The sequence below is a fragment of the Carlito syrichta genome, unplaced genomic scaffold (assembly GCF_000164805.1).
Source record: "Carlito syrichta isolate Samal-C Ts95f unplaced genomic scaffold, Tarsius_syrichta-2.0.1 Scaffold305755, whole genome shotgun sequence".
NCBI classification, from domain to species: Eukaryota; Metazoa; Chordata; class Mammalia; order Primates; family Tarsiidae; genus Carlito; species Carlito syrichta.
In genome coordinates this window covers 221,254-245,403 of record NW_007249851.1, presented here as the reverse complement: position 1 = coordinate 245,403, position 24,150 = coordinate 221,254, and the positions used below count along the sequence as shown (strand labels likewise).

General features: G+C 36.9%; 1 protein-coding gene across 2 annotated transcripts in view; it reads left to right on the top strand.

Moving 5' to 3' along the window:
• UBR2 (ubiquitin protein ligase E3 component n-recognin 2) overlaps window positions 1-24,150 on the top strand; it is a 112,028-nt gene that overhangs the window by 4,498 nt on the left and 83,380 nt on the right. For both annotated transcript variants that reach the window (XM_008062570.2, XM_021714749.1), the window contains exons 2-3: window positions 17,941-18,019; window positions 19,717-19,830. In XM_008062570.2, the coding sequence (XP_008060761.1) occupies window positions 17,941-18,019; window positions 19,717-19,830 (193 nt within the window). The remainder of the gene's footprint in view (window positions 1-17,940; window positions 18,020-19,716; window positions 19,831-24,150) is intronic.

Sequence of the window (24,150 nt, the reverse complement as noted above, 5' to 3'; positions counted from 1 at the left end):
GAATTCCAAAGACGTCAGCACTGCTTGCTAGATTTCAAGTATCTCTGTTACTCTCTCAATGCCATAGCAGCCACTGTCCAGTAAACTTGGAGAGTGTTGCCCTGTGCATGTGTAGCCCAACCTCAGTCAAGAACTTACTCACAGGTGACCTCATAGACTTCTGTCCTTTTCTGCCCCTCCCACCCTGCACTCATTTCAGCCCTCTGCTGCCCTGACCCATAGATCCTAGCTATTTTACCTGTCCCAAGCTCTGATCCAGTCTTAGCTCAGTGGAACCTTCCTGCTGTGCTTAGATTCTAGCTTGCTGTGCCACAGGTGGGCTGACCTGGAGCTTACTTCATGAATTTCCCTTCTCCTAGTTATTGTAGTCTTGTGTTGTCTGTTGTTCAGTACCTACCTGTTCAGTAGTTAGCTCACGTATTTTATCTAGTTATATTATTGCATACAATTGGGATGGGGAAAAGGGTCTAGTTCAGGGCTAGTTAGACTGTCATAGCCAGAAGTGGAAGTCCCAATTTTATTTTAACCAGTGAAAGTCACTTACATTTGTTGAGCACCTCCTAGGCACCAAATTTAATGTCAGTCATTTTCTGTATGTTAATATTTAGTCCTTCCATAAACCTCTGAGATAATATCCTTGAGGAAACTGAGTCCCAGAGTGGCTGAATGACTCACCTGCCATCAGAAAACCTGAAACCAGGCCTCTCTGACTCTGAAGTCCGTGTTCTCTTCTTTTACCTTTCTTTTATTCTGAAATGTTGGTCTATATTGAACTTTTTTCACTCATACACAGTAAAATGACGGAAGACATCCTGAGTTTATCTTGCAGCTAAACTTGTTTAAATTCTGAGAATTGTCCTTTGTTTAAATATTGGTATATGAAATGATGGTGAATAGTTTTGTTTATAATATTCTTGGCAAAAAAATTAGTAGCCCTTCCCTTGGTTTTTCTGTTGGTCACCAAAACTCAGAAATCTGGGGACTTCTGTACACTAACATTCTGATTCCTAAGCAGAAAATCAAGTTGCACTGTAATACAATTTACAGTACCACAAAACACATTAAAACAAAACAAAAAACCACAAAGCCCCCAAATCATATTTGGGCTGTAGAAAGAGCTGCTGATGACTCATAATCGTGGATTTGGCCTTAATCTTTTTCTCTCTTATTATCTCCAGCTAGACTGGTGTATAAGATACTACTTCTTAGTTGCAGTATTTGGTAATAAATAGTGTCTCATATATATTAAGTGCTAGGCAAATATTTGTTGAACTCATGAATTGTCCATGCACGGGGACAGTTCTGACTTTAGTTCAATTGTACAGTATTCCTGTTACTTGCATATTTCCATACTTGTCCAGTGGCGATATTGTTATTTACTTGTAAACCAGCTGCTACTTAGGATGTAATTCATGATTATGTACAGGAAATCCTTTCCATTCTGTATTTTACAGCTTCAAATGTTCACTTTTGTACCCAGCCAGTTAATAGGGCAGCTGATGCTACAGGTACACAAGACATTAATCTCTCATGTAAATTTATTACCATTTTATTTTTTCCTTGGGCCCCTTGTAACCTTAGGTAGCATAGTATTCAAGAATTTTGTTAATCCCAGAAATCTCATATGTGTCTGTCTGTGGAGAAGAGGTTGGGTGCAGAGAGAACTTACAGTTTGCCTGCATTATGGAGGGACCTTGGTTAAATTGACTGAGTTCTGAGATCTTCCATTACCAGAAGAAGAGTAGGTAAGAGGAACTTGTTTTCAACAGTGATCTTCAGCAGCAGTTGTGGAATAGGCTTTTGGGAGTTTGGAGTGTGAAGGTAGAGAAATATATTTATTTTCTCTCAATCATAATGGTATATATACCATGGTGTATTTGAAGTTTGTGTGCCTAAAGGATTTGTGGATGAGTCTGAATCAGAAATGATCTCAGTAGATTTTCCTGTTAGTTGTGGTAAGGTTGAACTTAGGTATATTAGTCTAGGGTTTCTCAGACAAAAATTAATTTCACTAGAATTTAGAGAGTATAGGTCAATCTATTTATACCTATTCTAGATATTCTAACTTTTTATTAAAAAAAATATATATATATAGGCTGGGCACAGTGGCTCATGCCTATAATCCCAGCACTATGGGAGGCCAAGGTGAGAGAATTCCCTGAGTCCATGGGTTCAAGACCAGCCTGGGCAACTTGGCGAGACCTCATCTCTACAATAAATTCAAAAATTAGCTGGGCGTGGTGGCACACACCTGTGGTTCCAGCTACTTGGAAGGCTGAGGCAGAAGGATCGCATGAGCCCAGCAGGTCGAGGCTGTGGTGGCTGTGAGCATGCCACTGCATTCCAGTGTGGGCAACAGAGTGAGACTCTGACTCAAAAATAAACAAATAAGTAAATAAAATTTTATATATATATTTTTATATATTATATATATATATAAAGTCAACAAAAAGGAAGGCAACAAGGGTAGTAGGAATGCCTCATGGTGTGAGGAAAGAATTTTTGCTTTCGTGACATTTAAAGATAGTTACAAGGGCATATTTACAAAGGACAGAGAATACAAAGAACAGTCTTTGTCACTGCTTTTTTAAATTGACTTGAAAAAAATTAATAAGCAAAAGTATGACACTTAAAAAGTACAAAAATGAGTACCATGAAAATTATTCTTCCCTTTTTCATTTCTTAGTTTACTCCTCAGTTTACCTGTTCCTTGATCTGGAAGGGACCATGATTAGTAGTTTTTTGTGTTTCCTTGCAGATACTGTATGCATAAGTAAACATTTATACTTTTTTTGATAAATACTAGCATACCATATAAACTGTTCTTATTTTGCTTCTTTTATTTAAAATTTATCCTTAAGATTTTTATATAACACTTAGCGAAAACCGACTTTATCCTTTTTGTTTGTTTATATTTTCGTGACATAGTCTCACTCTGTCATTCAGGCTGGAGTGCTGTGGCACAATCACGACTCACTGCAGCCTTGATTGATTTCCTAGGATCAAGTGATCCTTCTGCCTCAATCTCCAGAGTTGCTGGGGCTTTATGTGGGCACCACCACGGCTGGCAAATTTTTTTATTTTTTATTTTTTTTTGTAGACATGAGGTCTCACTATGTTGTCCAAGCTGGTCTTGAATTCCTGGGCCCAAGCTGTCTTTCCACCTCATCCTCTCAAAGTGCTGGGATTATAGGCATAAGCCACCGTGCCCAGCCCTGTCTTGTCTTTTTAATGACTGCATATTCATTGTATGAGTGTTCTGTTCTTTATTTAACTGGTACTCTGTTAGTAGATTTTTAGGTCATTTCAGTATTCAAATAATACTGCATTGAACATCTTTATATGTCTTTGTGCACATATTAAACTATCCATCAGATAACTTTCTAGAAGTAGAATTTTAGTATTAAAGAATGCATACATTTATTTCCTTTTAGTGACTAGTAGTAGTGTAAAGAACGAAAACAAACACACACACACACACAACATGGAAAGGAAATATGTGCTGGTTGGGGAGGGGACAAGGTGAGGGACAATGGAAAGTGCTATGGATTTGAGGGAAGAGACTGGAAAATCTGTTTTTTCACCAGCCTTATGGGGGGAAAAGAAACCAGAAAGAAAACAATAGACTGCAGTATAAAGAAAATTGGCCAATTGGCTGAACTGTGGAGGAATGAAAGCAATATCTGATGACCTGGACTTGGGCAGACAAGTAACCTGGGTTGGGGGAGGGATTTCATTAAAGTCTGGTTTGGACCAGACTTCTATAAAAAATGGTATTTCTAAGCTGGGCACAGTGGTTTACACCTGTAATCCCGGGTCTTTGGGAGATGGAGGTGAGAAGATTGCCTGAGCCCAGGGATTTGAGACCAGCTTGGGTAATTTGGTGAGACCTCATCTCTACAATAAATTTTAAAAATTAGCTGGCAAGGGTACCTGCATAATGAACATTTGTATACCTAACTTGAATTGTACCCCACATCTTTAAAATAAAAAAATTATATAAAAAAAAAAAAAAAAAATTAGCCAGGTGTGGTGACACTTGCCTATAGTTCCAGCTACTTGGAAGACTAAGGTGGAAGGATCCCCTGAGCCCAGCAAGTTGAGGCTGTGGTGGCTGTGAGTGTGCCACTGCACTCCAACCTGGGCAACAGAATGAAATTCTGACTCAAAACAAAACAAAAACAAAAACAAAAAAACCAAGAATGGTATTTCTAAACTTTGATTTCTTCAACAGCGAATTGCGAATAATGCCAATATGATTGTTACCTGAAGTTGTTCAACCTTGAGGCTAAGGGCACATCCTCTCATGAACTTTGTCATATCTAGATTACTTGTAGTACCTAATATAATGTAAATGCTGTGTAAATAGTTGTTATACTGCATTTTCTAGGGAATAATGACAGGGAAAAGAGTCTATACATGTTCAGTATGGATGCAGCCATCATCTTTTTTCTGAATATTTTCAATCTGAAGTTGATTGAATCTGCTTGTGTGGAACCCAGAGGTACTATGGGCTGATGGTACTTGTGGTTAAAGTTTTATCACAGCAAAAGGATTCAAGTCAGGCCCAGCCAAAGGGGCGTAGAACAAGAGTTCACGTGGGAAGCTTCCATTGTCCTCAAGGACACATTACTCTCCTGGAACATTGATGTATGACAACACACAAAGAATATTGCCATCCAGGGAAGCTCACTCAAGATTTGGTGTCCAGAGTTTTTATTGGGGTTTTATTATATAGGCTTGATTGATGATATCACTGCCCACATGATTCAATCTCCAACTCCCTCTTTCCTTCCCAGAAATTGGGCAACTCTAATCACACAGTTGGTTTTGCTCCTACTCTATCATTTTGTTAGCGTAAGCTGTCAGTTGAGGGGGGCGGGACCATGAATAAAAAAGACATTCCTATCACAGGTTACCTCCCAGGGGTCAGGGACAAACGATCAGCCTCTCAACCAGTGTTGTTGGGAGGCTGAAGGAGATCTTTGTGTAGTGCTTTGCACCATGCTAGATACTTGGTAAACTTGTAGTAAATGGCTGTGCTGGGTGTTCGGGATGAATATCTCGTGTTAAAAGTTAAGTGTTAGCATGAAGCACAGTGCTCTGGTAAAATGGCATAGAGTCTTGTCATTTGGAAAGATAAAATATGGTTATTGGAATTCTGGAGCAATTTCTAAACTATGTAAAGGCGACTGATGTCCATAGTGTGGAGGGTTTCTTTAACTGGAAAAAATGATGTTGTTTTATGTATAATACTTGGGGAAAAGACTTGTGAAGGGAATGGGTTTGTTTTCCTTTGGAGAGTTATTTGTTCATAGTTTATAAAACTGTATTGCCCACAAGTAATTTTTCTGAAGTCTCTGTGATATCAGAAAAAGCTAGCTTTGTGTTTATAGGCAGTAATCTACTTTTTGGGGTATTTGTCTATATTTCATTCTCTATTAGGAAAAGAGTAGTCAAATTTAGCACTTGTTATTCATTACTAAATAAAGATGGTTTTAGAGTGCAAAAATCTTAGTGGACAAAAATCTCAGTGTTGATTTTTATTATAACTCTATATTTTGCTGTTTCATAACCATTATGAAAAATAAAACAGTAGACTATGAAGTCATGTTTTAGAGTGTAGCTTAAATTTTTAGCTTAACACTTCTGTTAGATACAGAGAAGTAAGGTTTTGTTCCACTGTTTTCTTTGTATAGTTAAATTGAGAACTTTCTTTTTAACATGTGAAAACTTATTGCATAAATGTTATAGATAACCAGAATTGGGATGGGGGAGCTTATGCTGCCATCAGTTGGGATATTTTTACTCTTTGTTTCCAGATAGTACTTTATGATGTTTTATTAACTATTACGTAGTTTCTTAGGTTTAATTTTTTGTTTAAACTTTGGGTTTTTTAAGTGGTACATGATAACTGTGCATATTTATGGGTTACATGCGACCTTTTGATACATACATACAAAGTGTAATGATCAAATCAGGGTAATTAGGATATCCATCACCTCAAACATTTGTCATTTCTTTGTGTTGCAATGTTTTAACTGATTCTTTTGGTCATGACAGACGAGATTTCACTGAAAATGACAACCCTATAATCTCAAAGACTTTAAATACCAAGATATATTTATTATTATTATTATTATATATATTTTTTTGAGTTGGAGTCTCACTCTGTCGCCCAGACTGGAGTGCAGTGGCTGCTCCCGGCCACCGCAGCCTCGACCTGCTGGGCTCCAGCGATCCTTCTGCCTCAGCCTTCCAAGTAGCTGGAATTACAGGTGCGCGCTACCACGCCTGGCTAATTTTTTTGATTTATTGTAGAGATGAGGTCTCACCTGCCCAGGCGGGTCTCGAACCCGGGGCTCAGGCAGTCCACTCACCTCAGCCTCCCAGAGGCATGGGATTACAGGCTGAGCCACCGATTGTGTAGCCAATTCAGATGAGTAGGGTGGTGAGCAAAGGCTTCTGCTTTTCTTCACACCGTCTTTTGTCTCTCCAGGCTTAGCATAATGCCTTCAGGGTTCACCACAGCAAGGGCTGAATAGAGCTAGAAGGCCTTGCTTGCCCAGCAAGTACATGCTCTGGCCTGGAAATAATGACCTTGCCTAAATTTCATTAAGCAAAACTAGTCACAACCCTCTGTCCAACTACAAAACAGGTTGAGAAAGTGTAATTCTCCTATATGTCTGGAAGAGACACAAACTAGGATATGGATGAACATTAGAAGTGTTGAATTAGCAATGATTTTTTTTATAGTTTTTTACGGCTAGTTTTCTTCCCTGAGTCTTTAGGATAAAAATGGGTTATAGATATAAAGGCACATAGGTAACTATAAACTATTTTATGTACGTGAGATTTTTTTTTTTAGCCAACTAACTCTTTAGATAAGTTACTGAGCTGTTCCCAAGGGGTACAGATAGTTCCATTCTTCTTCTTGCTGGAAGTAACAAGCCTCCAATATGGAAGACACACTTCCATTAAGAAGAGTTGTTTGTTCAGTTTCTTCCTTTTTAAAAAACTCAAAGTCTTGTTTTGTTTTTTTGCAGGATTCTAGAGTAGCCAGAATTACAGGCACGCGCTACCACGCCCGGCTGATTTTTTTGATTTATTGTAGAGATGAGGTCTTGGCTGCCCAGGCGGGTCTCAAACCCGCGGGCTTAGGCAATCCACTCACCTCAGAAGTCATTTCTAATATGGACATAATACATAAATGAAATTATACTTTATATAGTAAGTCCCCTACATATGAACAAGTTCCATTCTGAGAGCACATTCATAAGTCCAATTTGTTCATAAGTCTAGCAAAATTAACCTAGGTACCCAACTAACACAATCAGCTATACACTGCCAGCTACATCATTGCTGCTTTTATGCTGGTTTCTGGACAACTTGGGTTTGAAATAAAGATACTGTACTACTTACTACACTTTATACAGTACTGTATACTAAAGTACACAAAAGTACAACCACTTGTAAAGGATGTACACACATGACAATGTACACCAGACATGTAAACTAACTTACATGATTGGATGCACATTTGGATCTTTGAAATTTGCGACTTGAATGTTCATATGTAGGGGACTTATTGTATAATATAATTGTGGCTTACTCTTTTTCACTTAACAATTTGTCTTGGAGATCCTTCCATAGCAGTATGTATAAATCTAACGCATTCTTTGTAACTGCTGTGTTTCCATAGTAAGGAAAGGTCATAATGTATTTGATGCCTTATTAATGAAATTAGAAATGGATAATTTCTAGTGCTTTTTTCTGTAGCAGACAGTGCTGCAAAGAACACCTTGTACATGTTTGTATACATCTCTTGTACATGTCTCAGTATTTTTCAAGGTAAATACCTAGAGGTACAATTTTAATACTATATATTATCACTGTGGCTTCAATATTGGAATTTCCCTTGTCTATATGTTCTTTCTGACCTGGGAAAATAAGCAGTTGATATCTTCTAGATAATTTGGATTTCTGTGGTTATCTAAAATGAGCCATGTTTATATATATATATGTCATGTATTATATATATATATATATATATATTTTTTTTTTTTTTTTTTTTTTTTTTTTGAGTCAAGGTCTCTCTTACTCTGTTACCCAGGCTGAATGATCATGGCTCACTGTAGCCTTGACCTCCTGACCTCAGGTAATCCTTCTGTCTCAACCTTCTGAGTAGCTGGGACTTTGCTGAAATCATTGCTTAACTCAGAAACATACTGAATTATTTACATCTTTTAAAAATTTTTTATTGTTATTGTTTATTTTTTGTAGAGTCAAAGTTTTGCTATGCTGCCCAGACTGATCTCAAACTCCTGGGCTCAAGCAGTTCTCTCTCCTCAGCCTACCAAAGTGCTGGGATTACAGGCATGAGTCACTATACCTGGCCTTAATTGTACATTTTTGATGGTAGTTAATTGTGTATAACTCATACACTGTCAAGACTGAAAGAATATTCCCATCTGACTAGAAATTTTCCTGTTATCAGCTCCAGCCTCCTAGGTATTGGGCTTCACCCTTACTGAATTGAGTAGAGATGTGGCACAAGGTCCAGTAGGCCAAAGAAAACACCTGAAGACAGCGCGTGAGACATAGATTTATTGGGGACTTAACATATAGGAAGTTCCAGGTATGGCTGACTGGATGGGATCACCACTAACTGCTTGCAGAAGACCTGTGATTTATATAGCGCCCTTCAACTAGCAATCTCCACCTAGCAACCTCTACCTAGCCCCAAACAAAGAGCCCTGGTTCCTTGGAAGTCTTGCCGAGGGGTTCAGGTGTTCTTCATAGGTAAGGAGTAAACTCGGGGTTGGACACTCCTGGATTCCTTAGCTTGGAACTCTGAACAAATTTCTTAGAACATAGGGTCTGCTGATATTTTCACTGTAGATTGCTTTGACTGATTCTAGATCTTACAAAAAAGAAAATAAAAATGAGATCGTATTCTTTTTGTGTCTGGCTTCTTTTTTTTTTCCCTTTCTTTTTTTGAGTTGGAGTCTCACTGTCGCCTAGGCCAGAGTGCACTGGCATGATCCTGGCTCACTGCTGCCTCAGCTTTCTGGGCTCACGCAGTCCTTCCGCCTTAGCCTCTCAAGTAGCTGGTACTAGAGATGTGTGCCACCACACTCGGCTAAGTTTTTTGTATTTTTTTGTAGAGATGAACTCTTGCTATGTTAACCAAGCTGGTCTCAAACTCCTGGCCTCAAGCAATTCTCCCTCCTTGGCCTTCCAAAGTGCTGGGATTGAAGGCGTGAGTCACAGCACCCGGCCCTATGCCTGGCTTCTTTTAGTCAGTATAGTATCTATTAAATTTCCACGATGTTATGATTATTAGAAGTTGGTTCCATTTTTACTGCTGAGTAATTCCATTGTATGAATGTACCACAGTGCTCATGATCCATTGTCCTGTTGATGAACATCTGGGTTGCTTCTAGTTTTTAAATATTGTAAATAGAACTGCTGTGACCTTTTTTTTTTTAAATATGCAGCACATTAAAATATTAGACATTGTTATTCTGTACTTAGCCACATTTTAATGTGTTTTATGTACTAACTAACATAAATCTTACACTATTAAAAACTGGAAGCTTTTTATGACATGTTTTATAGTTGAATTTTTTTCTCTTATACATTGTGTTTCTTGTCATATATTGCACCTATAAATTGTAAAACTCACAATGCAGTGTTATAGTTTTTTTCTTAACATGTTAGTGTTTTAAAGACATTAAGAAAGGAATAAATACATATAATCATGAGTATTTACCCACATATATCTCATACCTAGTGATCTTCATTCTTTCTGGACTAGAGATTAACGAACTTTTTCTGTAAAAATCCAAATAATAAATATATTAGGCTTTGCAAGCCAAATTCAGTTTTTGTTGAAGCCTTGACCTTCTGGGCTTATGTAATCCTCCTATCTCAGCCTCCCAGGTCAATGCCTAGTCTGATCTCTAACTCCTGGGCTCAAGCAATCTTCCCACATTGACCTCCCAAAGTGCTGGGATTACAGGTGTGAACTACCTACCACACCTGGCTGGCTGTGGGCTGTAGTTTGCTGATGATGCTAGTTATAATCCGGTGCCTATTCTGTCTAGCCTGGTTATGAATTATCCCAGTTAGTGTTTAATCTGACATGTTTTCATTTTGTGCTCATTTTTTTTCTCCATTTTAAAAATTATTCTGGGAAAAACACACTCTTTATTCTCTCTCTACACTCTCACACAGCCCTTCTGACACCAGATGTGTGAGTTTTTCCCCACACCAAGCAGTTTTTCAACTCAGGACACCTGCTAGGTGTCCTAAAATGAAATAAATTCTTACTCTGTCTACCTGAAGCTATTGTTAGAACTCATAGGCTAAGGGCTCCATCCCACAAGTCTGCCCCAACTTCACAAACCAGTCACTGGTAGTAGGGTGTCACCTACACTTCTGACTGACCAGCTATATATAGGGGCCTCCACTATCCCCTCCTTGGGTTCAGTTTACTTTCTAGGACAACTTACAGAACTCAGGTACACATTTACATTTACTGGTTTTTTATAAAGGATATTATACAAAAGACAGATGAACTGCCAGATGGAAGACATAGAACAAGGTATAGGAGAAGGAATGAGGAGCTTCTATACTCTCTGGATATGCCACCCTCCTAGCACCTCAACATGTTCAGCAATGTGGAAGTTCATTGCAACTTGGTCAAGAATATTATCAAGAGCTTAATCTCCAGCCCCACCCCACCTCTCTTCCCAGATTTTGGTGGAGAGGTGTGTAAATTTCAGTCCTCTAGTCTCTTGATCTTTCTGGTAACTGGCTCCATCCTGAGGCTATCTAGGGGCCCTGTCCTATGTCAGTTCATTAGCATAAACTCAGATTTCTCACTATTAAGTGATGTTAGCTGTAGGTTTTTTTTATAGATATTCTTTATCAAGTTGAGGAAATTCTCATATATGTCTTGTTTGTTGAGTTTTTATTATGAATGGGCATTAGATTTTGTCAAATGCTTTTTTTATGTAGGATTTTTCTGACTAAACCTGTTGGTGTGATAGATGACATGATTTTCAAATGTTGAGTTTTAACTTGGCATACCTGGGTAAATCCCACTTGGTCATAGTATATAATTCTTTTTATATATATTGTTGGATTTAATATGCTCATATTTTGTTCATGAGAGATATTGGTCTATAGGTTTCTTGTAATGTCTGTGTCTGATTTTGACATTAAGATGATGCTGATTTAATAGAATGAGTTAGGAAGTATTCCCTCTGTTTCTGCCTTCTGGAAGAGAATTGGTATATTCTCTTCCTTAAATGCTCGATAGAAGTCATCAGTGAACCCATCTAAGCCTGGTGCTTTTTGTTTTGGAAAGTTAATAATTATTGACTCAATTTCTTCAATAGATACAGGCCTATTCAGATTGTCTCTTTCTACTCGTTTTTGAAGAATATTTTTCCAGTGTATTGAAGTCTAGATTGACTTTTTTTGTTTTGTTTTTTGTATTCTTTTGAGCATTTCAATGATCTTGTTCCAATGTATTATGACCTTTATAGTTTTGTTGATGTTAGCTGTTATTGGCATACTTATGTTTCTTTATATGAAATATATTGTTTTCTAGCTGCCTTTGAAGGTTTTCTTGTAATCTGTGGATATTAGCAGTTGACTATGATATGCCTAAATGTGTGGGTTTTTTTGTTATTTATTCTTTAGGAGTTTTTGGAGCTTCTTGGATCTTTCACTGAATTGATAAGTTTAGGTTATTCTGTCTTCAAATATTTTATCTGTCTCATTTTTTCCATTCCTAGGACTCCAGTTACAAAGTAGTATAATTGAGAGACTCAAATTAGTACATGTATATAACTTACATGAAAAAAATAATACAAAATAAAATTAACCGGGCATAATGATGCACGCTTGTAGTTCTGGTTATTTAGGAGACTGAGGTCAGAGGATCACTTGAGCCTAGGAGGTCAAGACTGATTGCACTACTGCACTACAGCCTGGGTGAGAGTGAGACTATCTTAAAAAAAAATCACCATTTGTTAAATAACATTTATAATTGTAGGCAAAATCCATTAATGGATACTAAAGCTAGAGAGCGAAGGTTTGAAAATAAACAAGGTATTTGCATAGTTATAAAATATCTCCCTAAGTATATTTAATTACAAAGGAAACAATAGTAACTTGACAATGAAGAAATTTGGCAGACACCATCTTACCCAAGTGAGCAAAATTAGCATCACTTGTAACAAGACATAGCAAATCAACATCGTATGCCACCTGCTACATGCTGAGACGTATACAGCATCACTTCAGTGGTTTTCTTGCCAAAAATGCATGTCTCAAACTGATTTTTAAAAACAAGCAAAACCAAATTGTAAGATATCTACAAAATTGCTGACTAGTACTCTTCAAAAGCGTTGTCATGAAAGTCAAGGAAAGACAAGAACTGTCACAAATTGGAGGAGACTGAGAAGACATGACAATTAATGCTATGTAGGATCTTGTATTGGATCCTGGCATGAATAAAGAACTTCATTGGAAAAGCTGATAAAATTTGTATAAGGTCTGTGGTTAATAATATTGGACCAATGTTAATTTCCTAGTTTTGATAACTTTGTACTATGGTTAACATTAGGAGAAGCTGGGTAAAGTATAAAGGAATATTCTACTATTTTTACAATTGAAGTTATTTCAAAATTAAAAAAATAAAAAGCTAGGTAAACATTCAGTTCAAAAAGTTGGAAAAAGAATCATAGAGAGCCGGGCTCAGTGGCTCAGCCTGTAATCCCGTGCCTTTGGGAGGCTGAGGTGAATGAATTGCCTGAGCCCGTGGGTTCGAGACCCGCCTGGGCAGGCGAGACCTCATCTCTACAGTAAATAAAAAAATGAGCCGGGCGTGGTAGCACACGCCTGTAGTTTCAGCTACTCGGAAGGCTGAGGTGGAAGGATCGCCGGAGCCCTGCAGGTCGAGGCTGCGGTGGCCGGGAGTGGCCACTGCACTCCAGTCTGGGCAACAGTGAGACTCCGACTCAAAAAATAAAAATTAAAAAAAAGAACCATAGAGCATACTCCATGAAACAAGAAGAAAGATAGACACGATCAAAAAATGAAACAAAAGTAAAAAGTTGAAACACCGAGTCTTTGGAATTGTAAAGATGATACATTTCTGGAGAGACTGGTTAAGAAAAAGAGAAGGTACAAATACACAAAAATAAAAATGAAAACTAGAAGTACATTGTATTTTTTATTTTTTTTTTTGATGATGTCAAATATTGCGAGGCTGGGTTCTCTGCATTGCTATGATTAAAAAACAAATACCTTGTGAAAAATCAATGAAGCCAGATGTGGTGGCTCATGCCTATAATCCCAGCACTTTGGGAGGCAGAGATGAGAGGATTGCCTGAGTTCAGGGTTTCTAGACCAGTTGGAGCAACTTGGCAAGACCTTATCTCTACAATAAATCAAAAAATTAGTCGGGTGTGGTGGTGCCCTCCTGTAGTTCCAGCTACTTGGAAGGCTGAGGAGAAAGGATCACCTGAACCCAGGTCAAGACTGTGGTGGCCATGAGTGTGCCACTGTACTCCAGCCTGGACAACAGAGTGAGACTCTGACTGAAAAAGAAAAAGAAAAGTCAATGGAAGTGATGGTGGCGGTGCCTAATCTGATTCTAAGATTTGAGAAGTGTGCAGTGCTTATCAGGTGCCAAGTTGTTTAAGTCTATTTGATAAACAGAACAGTAAAATATTTCTTTTGGTCTAGAAGTGCCATAAAAAAAAATGTGCTTTGAACCAAGACATTTTTAGAATCCCTGAAAGAATTATAAACAACTAAATACTAATAAATTAAAAAACTTAAAGTAGAAAAATTATGGAAAACTTGACTACAGTATGAAAAACATTACAATGGCAGTCAAAGATCTTGTATCCCAAAAATGCCATATTTGTATGACTGTACAGGTGAGTTCTACCAAATTTTGAAGGAATAATCAATTCCTTTCTTATACAGGTTACTATAGAAACTGGAAAAGGTGTGAAAGCTCCCTTTTCATGAGGCTAGTATAGTCTTGATTCCAAACCCTGATAAAAACAATATAAGAGGAGACATTTAAAGCCATTTCCCTTATTAATATTGATGAAAAGATCCTAGATGAAGTATTAGCCCTCTGAATCCAAAAAACTACTAAAAAGTAATATAGCATGATGAAATGGAATTTAGTTTAGGAATTCAAAGCTAGTTCATCTTCTTAACAATTGTTAATTTACCATTTTAATAGTTGAAAGAAGAAAAAATATTTTTTCTTCATTCAGAAAAGCATTTTGTAAATTTCAGTAGTTATTTGTTATATAAATTCTTAACAGTGTATGTAAGGAGCAACTTTATTGTTTATTTGCATATTAGATTTTTCAAAACCTTCTATCATGGATAGCTTTAAACATTATAAAAGTAAGGTGAATGGGATGATATCCTGGATGTGTACTTGTTGCTCAGCTTCAGCATTTACACAGAGAGCAGCTCTTTACTGGTGTATGCTGTACTGCACACCTACTTGTTTTCTGCCCCACTACTTTATTTTGAAGCAAATTCCAGACATTATGCCCAGTTATTGGTAGATGCTCAGTATGTAGCTTTTTTCTCTACAGCTCCTAACATCATTAAAAGCTAGCATTAATTTCTTAAAATAATCTAATATCTAGCCAGAATTGAAATTGTCCTAATTGACTCATAAGTGTGAATTCAAAGTTCACATGTGGCATTTGCCTGCTGTGCCTCGTGTTTTCTCATCTATGATAGAGCCTCTCTTTCTTTTTCTTTTTTTTTTCCCCTGTGACTAAGAAACCTACTCATCTATCCTTTGGAATTTTCCACATTATAGATTTGGCTGATTGTGTCCCCATGATGTTGCTTAACGTGTTTCCTTATTCCTTATAATTAGGCTTGCTTGAATTCTGTGGTTTGTGTTTTGCATAGGAGTGATCACTTCATAACTATTGATTTGTAACTTTTAAATTCTTCATATCAGAGGCACATGATGCTTGACTGCTCTTGTTCTAAGAGTGTTGAGTGAGTTTAGGTACCTGGCAGATGAAACTACTATAAAGGTTACCTCAATCATTATTTCATTAAGAGTAGCAAAATGGTGGTATTCTAATTTGTCATCTTTGTTTATTAGTTAAACTTCTATAAAAGAAAAACAATCTTTCATCAGTTCTTTGATTACCCTCAGGTACAATTCAAATAGGAAAGGACAAATACTCCATACTTTCTAGAAGGCTACTTTCTTAGTAAACCTACAGTGAACATAATAATTGAGAGCCTTTTGTGTTTATTTTAAGATCTAGAGCAAGACAGGGATGCTCTTACTATTATTGCTGTTGTATAACATATTACAAGGTTCTTGTGAATAATGTAAGGGAAGAAAGAAATAAGTCTAAATATTAGAAGGGAAAAACAAGACGGGCTCGGTGGCTCAGCCTGTAATCCTTGGGAGGCTGAGGTGAGTGGATTGCCTGAGCCCGCGGGTTCGAGACCTACCTGGGCAATTTGGCGAGACCTCATCTCTACAATAAATCAAAAATTAGCCGGGTATGGTAGCCTGTAGTTCCAGCTACTTGGAAGGCGGAGGCGGAAGGATCGCCAGAGCCCAGCAGGTCGAGGCTGCGGTGGCCAGGAGTGGCCACTGCACTCGACAGAGTGAGACTCCAACTCAAAAAAAAAAAAAAAAGGGGGAAAAACAGAATTATCATTGTATACTACTATACATTCATTTACCTTAGAAAAAAATAGCCACAGCAAAATAAAAAACTATGAGAACTGCCTGGAGTTCATCAAGGGTACTTAAAAAACAAAACAAACAACAAAAAAAACACAACTATTTCTTTTAACCAGTCTTAACCAACTTGAAAATGAGATTTAAAAAATATTTTAAAACAGCAAAATCGAGAAAGTACCTAGATGTTAATCAAATCAAGAATACAGAGAACTCGTATTTTTTAAAAAACTTTAAAACACAAATAAAGGACATAGGAAATAATCATGGACATAATAACTTGCTCTTATAAGAATGTTCATAGTCTTGAAATTTATCAATAAATTCCAAATAATCTGTCAAAATTTTAGTTGAATATTTTTTAGGAACTCTGTAAACGTATCTTAATTACTGTGTGGAAGAATAAATGTTTGGGAATAGCTTAGTTTAACTTGTATGCAAAGAAAAGTCTCAAACATCCATAAGAGACCATTTTCAGGAATGTTCATATTGCAGCATTATTTGTGGTAGAAGAGCACTGGAAGTACTCCAGGTGTCCCTCACCAGGACAATAGAGGAATAAAATGTTTCGTATACAACACTCAGTGCCGGACACTTCTGACACCAGATGTGTGTAAGGGACTTTTCCCTACACACAAGCAATTCTCCATTGGACACCAACTGAATATCCTTTAATTCAATTCAATTCTGACACTGTCTACCTGGAAATAGCATCAGATCCCACAGGTCAGGTGCTTGGTTCCACAAGACTGCCTCCTACTTCATAGTCCAATCTCAAATAGTAAGTTGTCACCTATACTTCTGACCAACCAGCTGTAAATTGGGGCTTCCGGTGATCCTCTCCTCAAGTTTGAGTCATTTACTACAGCAGATCACAAAACTCAGAGGAATACTTGTTACCCACTTCTCATAAAGGATATTACAAAGGATTCAGATAAACAACCAGATGGAAGAGATGCACAGGGCAAGGCCTGAGAGAAGGGGAGCAAAGCTTCACTTGCTCTGTCTGGGCACACCATTCTCCAGGCACCTCCACTTGTTCAGAAATTCAGAAGCACTTCAAACCCAGTCCTTTGGGGGTTTTTATGGAGACATCATTACATAGGCACGATAGGATTGGTTATATAATTGACCATTGCTGATCAACTCAAATCATCAGCCCCTCTCTCCTCCTCAAAGATGAGAGTGAGACCAAAAGTTTCCACCCTTTAATCGCATGGTTGGTTCCCCTGGCAGCCAGCCCCCATCCTGAGGCTATCCTATAGGCCCCAGCCATCAGTCATCTCATTAGAACAAAAAACTCTTATATCACCCAAGAAATTCCAAGGGATTAGGAACTCTGTCTGGTACTGGGGTCAAAGATCAAAAGTTAGAAACTCTCTTTGCACCTCTGTCAGAAGCCAGGGACAGAGATCAATGTGTATTTATTTTACACGTCCCATTTCATTTCATGCAATTAAAGAAATTGTCTTATTTGAGATGTTATCTATGAATGCATCTAACTGGCAGTATGATGGAAGCAGATGAAACAACTGAAGGCACCACGGCCAACCTTTGGAACTCTTAATTTCCCATCAGGATGTCTCATGGACCCTGTGTGTTCTGTGGATACGAAACATAGGGTCAGAGTGAGGAAACCTGTGTCAGTCTGTTTACTGAACATGTAGAATATTTATTTTCCCCTTTTAGAGAAAATTTAAGTAGAAATACAGGTTCTAATATTGTCTTCTTGGATCTCAGTTGATATTCTTGCCTTTCTAGAGGTGCATACATATCACTTTGAAGACCCTTGATCTCAAACACCTGTTTGGAGGAAGTTATTTGAAATCCCATTTTGAAAATCATATTTTGAATCTATTCCATATATATTTGTGTGTTAGTATATAATGTGATTACCCAAATCTGTGGAAAAATTTACCATTCTAATAATATGTGCCTTGAAATACTCACTAGTACACACACGTTCATTATGAGAAGCAGATCCTTAATACTGATTTCATTGGTTAAAGATTTGCCAGATTTGGGGGAATATTTCTTTTCTTACAACACCAAGAAACTCCATTATTCTGGTTCTCTTGGGATGGGTTCCAATTTGAAATATTCTGTTGTGAAATATGTAGTTACTTTATGACACTCTGGTTTTTTTTTTTTCTTTAACTTTACAGAGACTGTGCAGTTGACCCAACTTGTGTTTTATGCATGGAGTGCTTTTTGGGAAGTATTCACAGAGATCATCGATATAGGGTTAGTAATGTCCGAATAACCATGCCTAGTTTTGAATTTTATGCTAAAAATCTTTTATTTCTTTTTAAAATTCAAAGATTTGACATTGAAATGGAGAGTGGCTTAAACAATGTGTTAATTTAAATATCGTTAAACATATGATGGCAATATAGAAATGAATTATGAATTTACATCTCTTGGAGCATATAGTTTAAAAAAGATAATATAGATATTAGCTCTTTCATATTGGTTTTCAACTAGTTTGCTTTTGCTTTGCTGTTTTTAAAAATGTTTATTAAAGAGGCATCTACTACAGTGTAGGAAGGTCTACTCCACTGATGTATTATTTTTTCACTGCTGTAATGCAGTCAGTACTGTTCAAAAAATTAGATATGTTTGTTTGCTTTTAAATCAGGGATACAGATAGAGGCAGATTATTCCTAAGCCTGTCCTGGTTTCTCTACTGGAAATTGAAGACAGACCATGACGACTCAAAGGTCAGGGAACTGTAATTAGATTGAACTTTTCACCCTGATCATAAAATAGAAGGGTAGGGAAGGAATATTTTAGTTTTTTTCATTAAGCCCTTTCATTCTAGAATATTTTAATCTTGTTCTTAATTCAGGAACCTTTCTGGGTCAGAACTTTTCCTCCTATTTGTTTTTATTCAATCTACCCAAGAGTTGATAATAATGAACTAAAACGACTGCAAAATTGAGATCTTTATATTCTTGTATGTTTTTGTTAGTCTCACAAATGAGTAAGAGAAGCACAGTTTCCTATAAGCTGTTCTACATCTGTGTTTGGTAACCAGAACAAGCACATGTCATTTTCTAAATGGTGCCTACACACCTTTCTTGACATATATCTTTGCCTCCCTAGGAATAACTGTCATTTGTGGGATTACATAAATCATATCGTAATATATAACATGAATACTTACTTTGAGCAGAATATATTAGGATTCATTCTAAAATTTGCTGCATCTAATAACCATTTATAAACTCTTCCCCATAGTATTTTAAGAGAAGCAGGATTTCTAGTCTACCAATTATTAACTAATAGGTTATGTCATGCCATACTTGTTGAATCTTGCCATATCTTAAGGAAGTTTCAATAATTTCTGAACCTTGCGGGTGGTGAAAAATTTGTATTATCAGGCAGGCTACTTCTTTGTTTTCTGAGCCCCTATTGACCTGTTTTTTCAAAAAGCGGTTGTTTAGGAAGTGTTAAAGAAAAACAAACTATTTTATAGTCTTTGTTGGTTACTTTCTCTAAAGCAAAAGCATTATTCTTAGACTCTTCTAGGGAATAGCAGCTATAGGAATCTTTATAACCTTTAAGTATCTTATATTATAGTATCACAACCTGGTAGCGTAGGTACCAACATTATGCTAATTTAGCCAAAACCTACCAGGAAATCCCTTATGAGCCTCATGATTCTCCAAATTAAGGAAGTCCTGTAGGCAGACATATCATCTTAAAATATCTGTAGTTTAGCCAACACTACAGATTGGCTTATTTTATTTCAAAATCATTTAGATTAGCTTCTAGGCTTATTTAAAATAAGCATTGAGGTTTGACATTTTACTTAATTTTATGCTTCCAAAGAAATTAAGTACTTAATGTTACTTCATTAGCACTTAATATTCTTATTTATTAACTAATAGCCCTCAGTAAATACTTACTGACAAGATACTTTACAATTTTTTTTCAAGATGACAACATCAGGAGGTGGAGGTTTCTGTGACTGTGGTGATACTGAAGCTTGGAAAGAGGGTCCTTACTGTCAAAAACATGAACTTAACCCTTCTGAAATTGAGGAAGAAGAGGTAAAACATTTTCACAAAGTTGTTTTTATCCACAAGTTTGAAATACTCTCAGAAATAGGCATTAGGTTATAATGTGGGAAATAAATAAGCCAATAGTACTGACTTTGTATTCTTTGAAAGTCCTTTGCATTTTGTGGATGCTGTACCATTGCTAGTAGTCGTAGTATGCACTCGAAATTCCGGAAACTTAGTTCAGATTTTTTATTTGTTTGGGGTTTTTTTTTTTTTTTTAAACACATATATGGTATTTCTTAAGTCCTAATGTATTATTGAAAGGATTATTTTTCCTGGATGTGTAGACCAGTTATCTAATTTTTTGTGTACCTTTGTTGTGACTCAAGTTTGCAGGCCAGATAGCATTCTTTTCTGTTACTATACATGGCAGCCAGCTTTCCACCCCCTTTTAATACCTGTGACTTCTGTTTTAAATTTTTATTTTATTAAATAAAATAAAATAAAAATTGAACTTGAACTCCTGGGCTCAAGCAATCCTGCCTCAGCCTCCCAAAGTGCCAGGTGTAGGTGTGAGTCACTACGTTCAGCCAGCCAACCCTAACTATCATTTGGTCATTAGATGTGTGATGGTATCATGTGTAGAGATAATAGCTCAGTACAAATTATCCCTACTGGAGTTGTCAATGTGTGCTTTTAAATATCATTGATGCTTGGCTAAGTGTGGTGACTCACACTTGTAATCAATCCCAGTGCTTTGGGAGGCCGAGGTGGGAAATCTCTTGGGTTCAAGACTATCTTGAGCAATATAGTGAGACCTCATCTCTGTAAATGAATGAATGCATGAAGGAATAAAAAAAATAGTTGATCCTGCATTATTTTACATTAAATGATATTTCTAATGAAATAGGATACTCTCAAAATGCTTACATCTCTGCTGCCTTTTTTTAAACTTCAAAAAGTGTCTATTTATTTCTAATAAGCTCACTCAACTATAATTATACCATGCCAAAATATTTTGAGTGTGTGCTGCAATAGATTATTTGTATTATTTTTAATTGGCACAAGATAGTTGTACATATTTGGACACAGTGTGATATTTTGATACATGTATTCGATGTGTAATGGTCACATTGGGGTAATTCGCATGTTCGTCACCTCAAACATGTAACATTTCTTTGTGTTGGAAATATGCAAAATCCACTCTTCTAGCTATTTGAAAATCTACAATTAATTGTTGTTAATTGTAATTGTTGTTAATTGTAGTCACCCTATAGTGCTATAGAACACTATAACTTATCCTCCCGTCTAGCTGTACTTTAATATCCATTAACCAATCTCGACTATCTCCCTTCTGCCTTTTGTGATAATTTGATTTAAGATCCTTATTTCAGATTCTGTTATTTTTAAATGGCAGTATGGTAGGTGCATTCAAAGTATTTCTGCACTGTTAATAGCCCTGATATAGATTTGGGACAAGTGGACATTAACAGTCCTTCCTGGTACACATACCCCACAAGTTTCAAATATTTTATCAGAATGTCTAAGACTTTTGGCATAGAACAGTGTCTCTTGTGTCACTGTGTTTTGTGCAGATAAAAATTTGTGCAAAATGATTCAGTGCTGTGGAAAACACATTTTGTTCATATTTCATCTGCTTTGTGCAAGTTTTGTGGAACTTGCTACAGGAAGACACCAAAAGTAATCAGGGTTTCAGATTATTCTTCTTCTGTTGAAGTAGCTCCAGTTTTGTCTTTTATATGTTTTATTGGAGTTCTGTATGTGGAAATATAAGACAAAGACATTTAAAAGCTTATTATGCCTAGAAAAAGATTAAAAATCACTGGTATGAAACTTTAGGACTATGGGAGAAATTATTTGCAAATCATATATTCAATAAGGATTTAGTATCCATAAATATATATTCTACAACTTAGCAATAAGAAGACAACCCAATTTTACAATGGGTAAAAGAGTTGAATAGACATTTCTCCAAAGAAGATAAAATGATTAACAAACACATGAAAAGATGCTCAACATTAATAGTTATTAGGGAAATGCAAGTTGAAATCATAGTGGGGTATCACTCCACACTCACTAGGATGGCTATTAAAAAAAGGAAAATAAGCCAGGCTTGGTGGCTCAGCCTGTAATCCCATGCCTTTGGGAGGCTGAGGTGAGTGGATTGCCTGAGCCCGCGGGTTCGAGACTCGCCTGGGCAACTTGGTGAGACTTCATCTCTACAATTAATCAAAAAATTAGCCAGGCGTGTGCTAACACGCCTGTAGTTCCAGCTACTTGGAAGGCTGAGGGGGAAGGATCGCCGGAGCCCAGCAGGTTGAGGCTGCGGTGGCCGGGAGCGTGCCACTGCTCTCCAGTCTGGGTGACAGAGTGGACTCCAACTCAAAAAAAAAAAAAAAAAAAAGGTTGACAAGGATGTAGAGAAATTGGAACCCTTGTATATTGCTAGTAGATATGCAAAATGAGTCAATGCTGTGGAAAACAGTTTGACTGTTCCTCAAAATACTAAACATTACTATATGAGCCTGCAATTCCACTTCTAGATATATGCCCCAAAGAGCTGAAAACAGGAAGTCAAACAAGTACATGCACACACATGTTCATAGCAATATTGTTCACAATAGTCAAAAGATGGAAATAGTCCAAATGTCTATGAATGGGTGAATGGATAAATACATTGTGATATATACATACAATGGAATATTATTCAGTAACAAAAGAAAAGAAGTACTGATGCATGCATGCTGTGTCGTGCACGCACCTCTAAAACATAAGTGAAAAAAGCTAGACAAAAATGGTCACATATTGTATGATTCCATTTATATGAAGTATCCAGAATAGGTAAATCTGTAGAGACAGAACACAGACTGGTGTTTGCCAGTGGCTAAAGAAGAGGAAAATGGAGAGAACTACTGACTGAATAGTAAGGGGTTTTACTTTCAAATGATGGAAGTGTTTTAGAACTAGATGGTAGTAGTTGCATAACATTATAAATGTACTAAGTAATACTGAACTTTTTGCTTTTAAATGGTTAATTTTATGTTCTGTCAATTTCATGTAAAGTATTTGAAAAAAATACTTTAGGACTTTTGTTACCTTTTTTATCCTTGTGTTAGAGTAGACTTAAAATAATTTTCTAAGAAAAAATTTTGAATCCACCCACATTCGCTCTATTGGCTTTATCCTCATACATTAGTGGATGACTATCAAATTCTAAGCTCTGGTTACTTTTCTGATTTTAAGAAGATATCCAACAAATTCATCTGCCTGGCTGAAATCCCATGGTCCTGCCTAGAGAATATGTACTCCAGGAACTAGCTAGGGAATAAAACCTCTACATTCTGCCACTTTATTCCTAATTAAGAGTTTGGTTAAGAGAAATGAAGTCTTCAACGATAAGACTTTAAGGCATAGCAAAACCTTGTCTCTATACAAATTTTTTTTAAAAATTAGCCATACATGGTGGCACGTGCCTGTAGTTCCAACTATTTGGGATGCTGAGGTCGAATGATCGCCTGAGCCCGGGAGGTTGAGGTTACATGAGCCATGGTCATTGTGATTGTGCCCTTGCACTCCAGCCTGGGAGACAGGGTGAGACCCTGACTCAAAAAAAAGTTAAGATACTAAAAGATAGCATATTGTTTAGCGTACTTGGTCCCACTAAGTTATTGAACATAATTTTTTATTGTTGTTATACATTTGACTTGCATTTTCAGAGAAAACTGTAGAAAACTTGATAATACAAGTATGTACTTCTATAGAAATACTCTTTAGGAGTTCTACAGGTCTTCTCAACTCTTGGCATTTAGGGTAGGATATTTCTTTTTTGTATAGGAGACGGTTTAGCAAACTGTGATACCCACTGGCCAAATCTTGTCCACAGCCTGTTTTTGTCTGGCTCCACGATAAACTAACAGTGGTTTTTCTTTTCTTTGTTTCTTTCTTTCTTCGTCGTCTTCTTTTTTTTTTTTAAGAGATGCAGGCTCAGGCAATCCTCTCACCTTGGCCTCCCAAAGTGCTGGGATTATAAGCATGAACCACTGCGCTCGGCCTTCTTTTTTTTTTTTGTGAATCGAAGTCTCACTGTCACCCAGGCTAGAATGCAGTAGCATGATCACAGCTCACCACAGCCTCTACTTCCTGGGCTCAGGCATTCCTTCTTCCTCAGCCTCCTGAGTAGCTGGAACTGCAAGAGCTCTTGCACCTGGCTCTGTTGGCTCTATTTTTAAATAGTTGAGAAAAATCAATAGAATCGTATTTTCTGTCATGCGAAATCCAGATTTCGGTGTACGTAAAGAACGGTTTATTGGAACACAGCTCTACTTAATTTTTTTTTTTTTTTTTTTT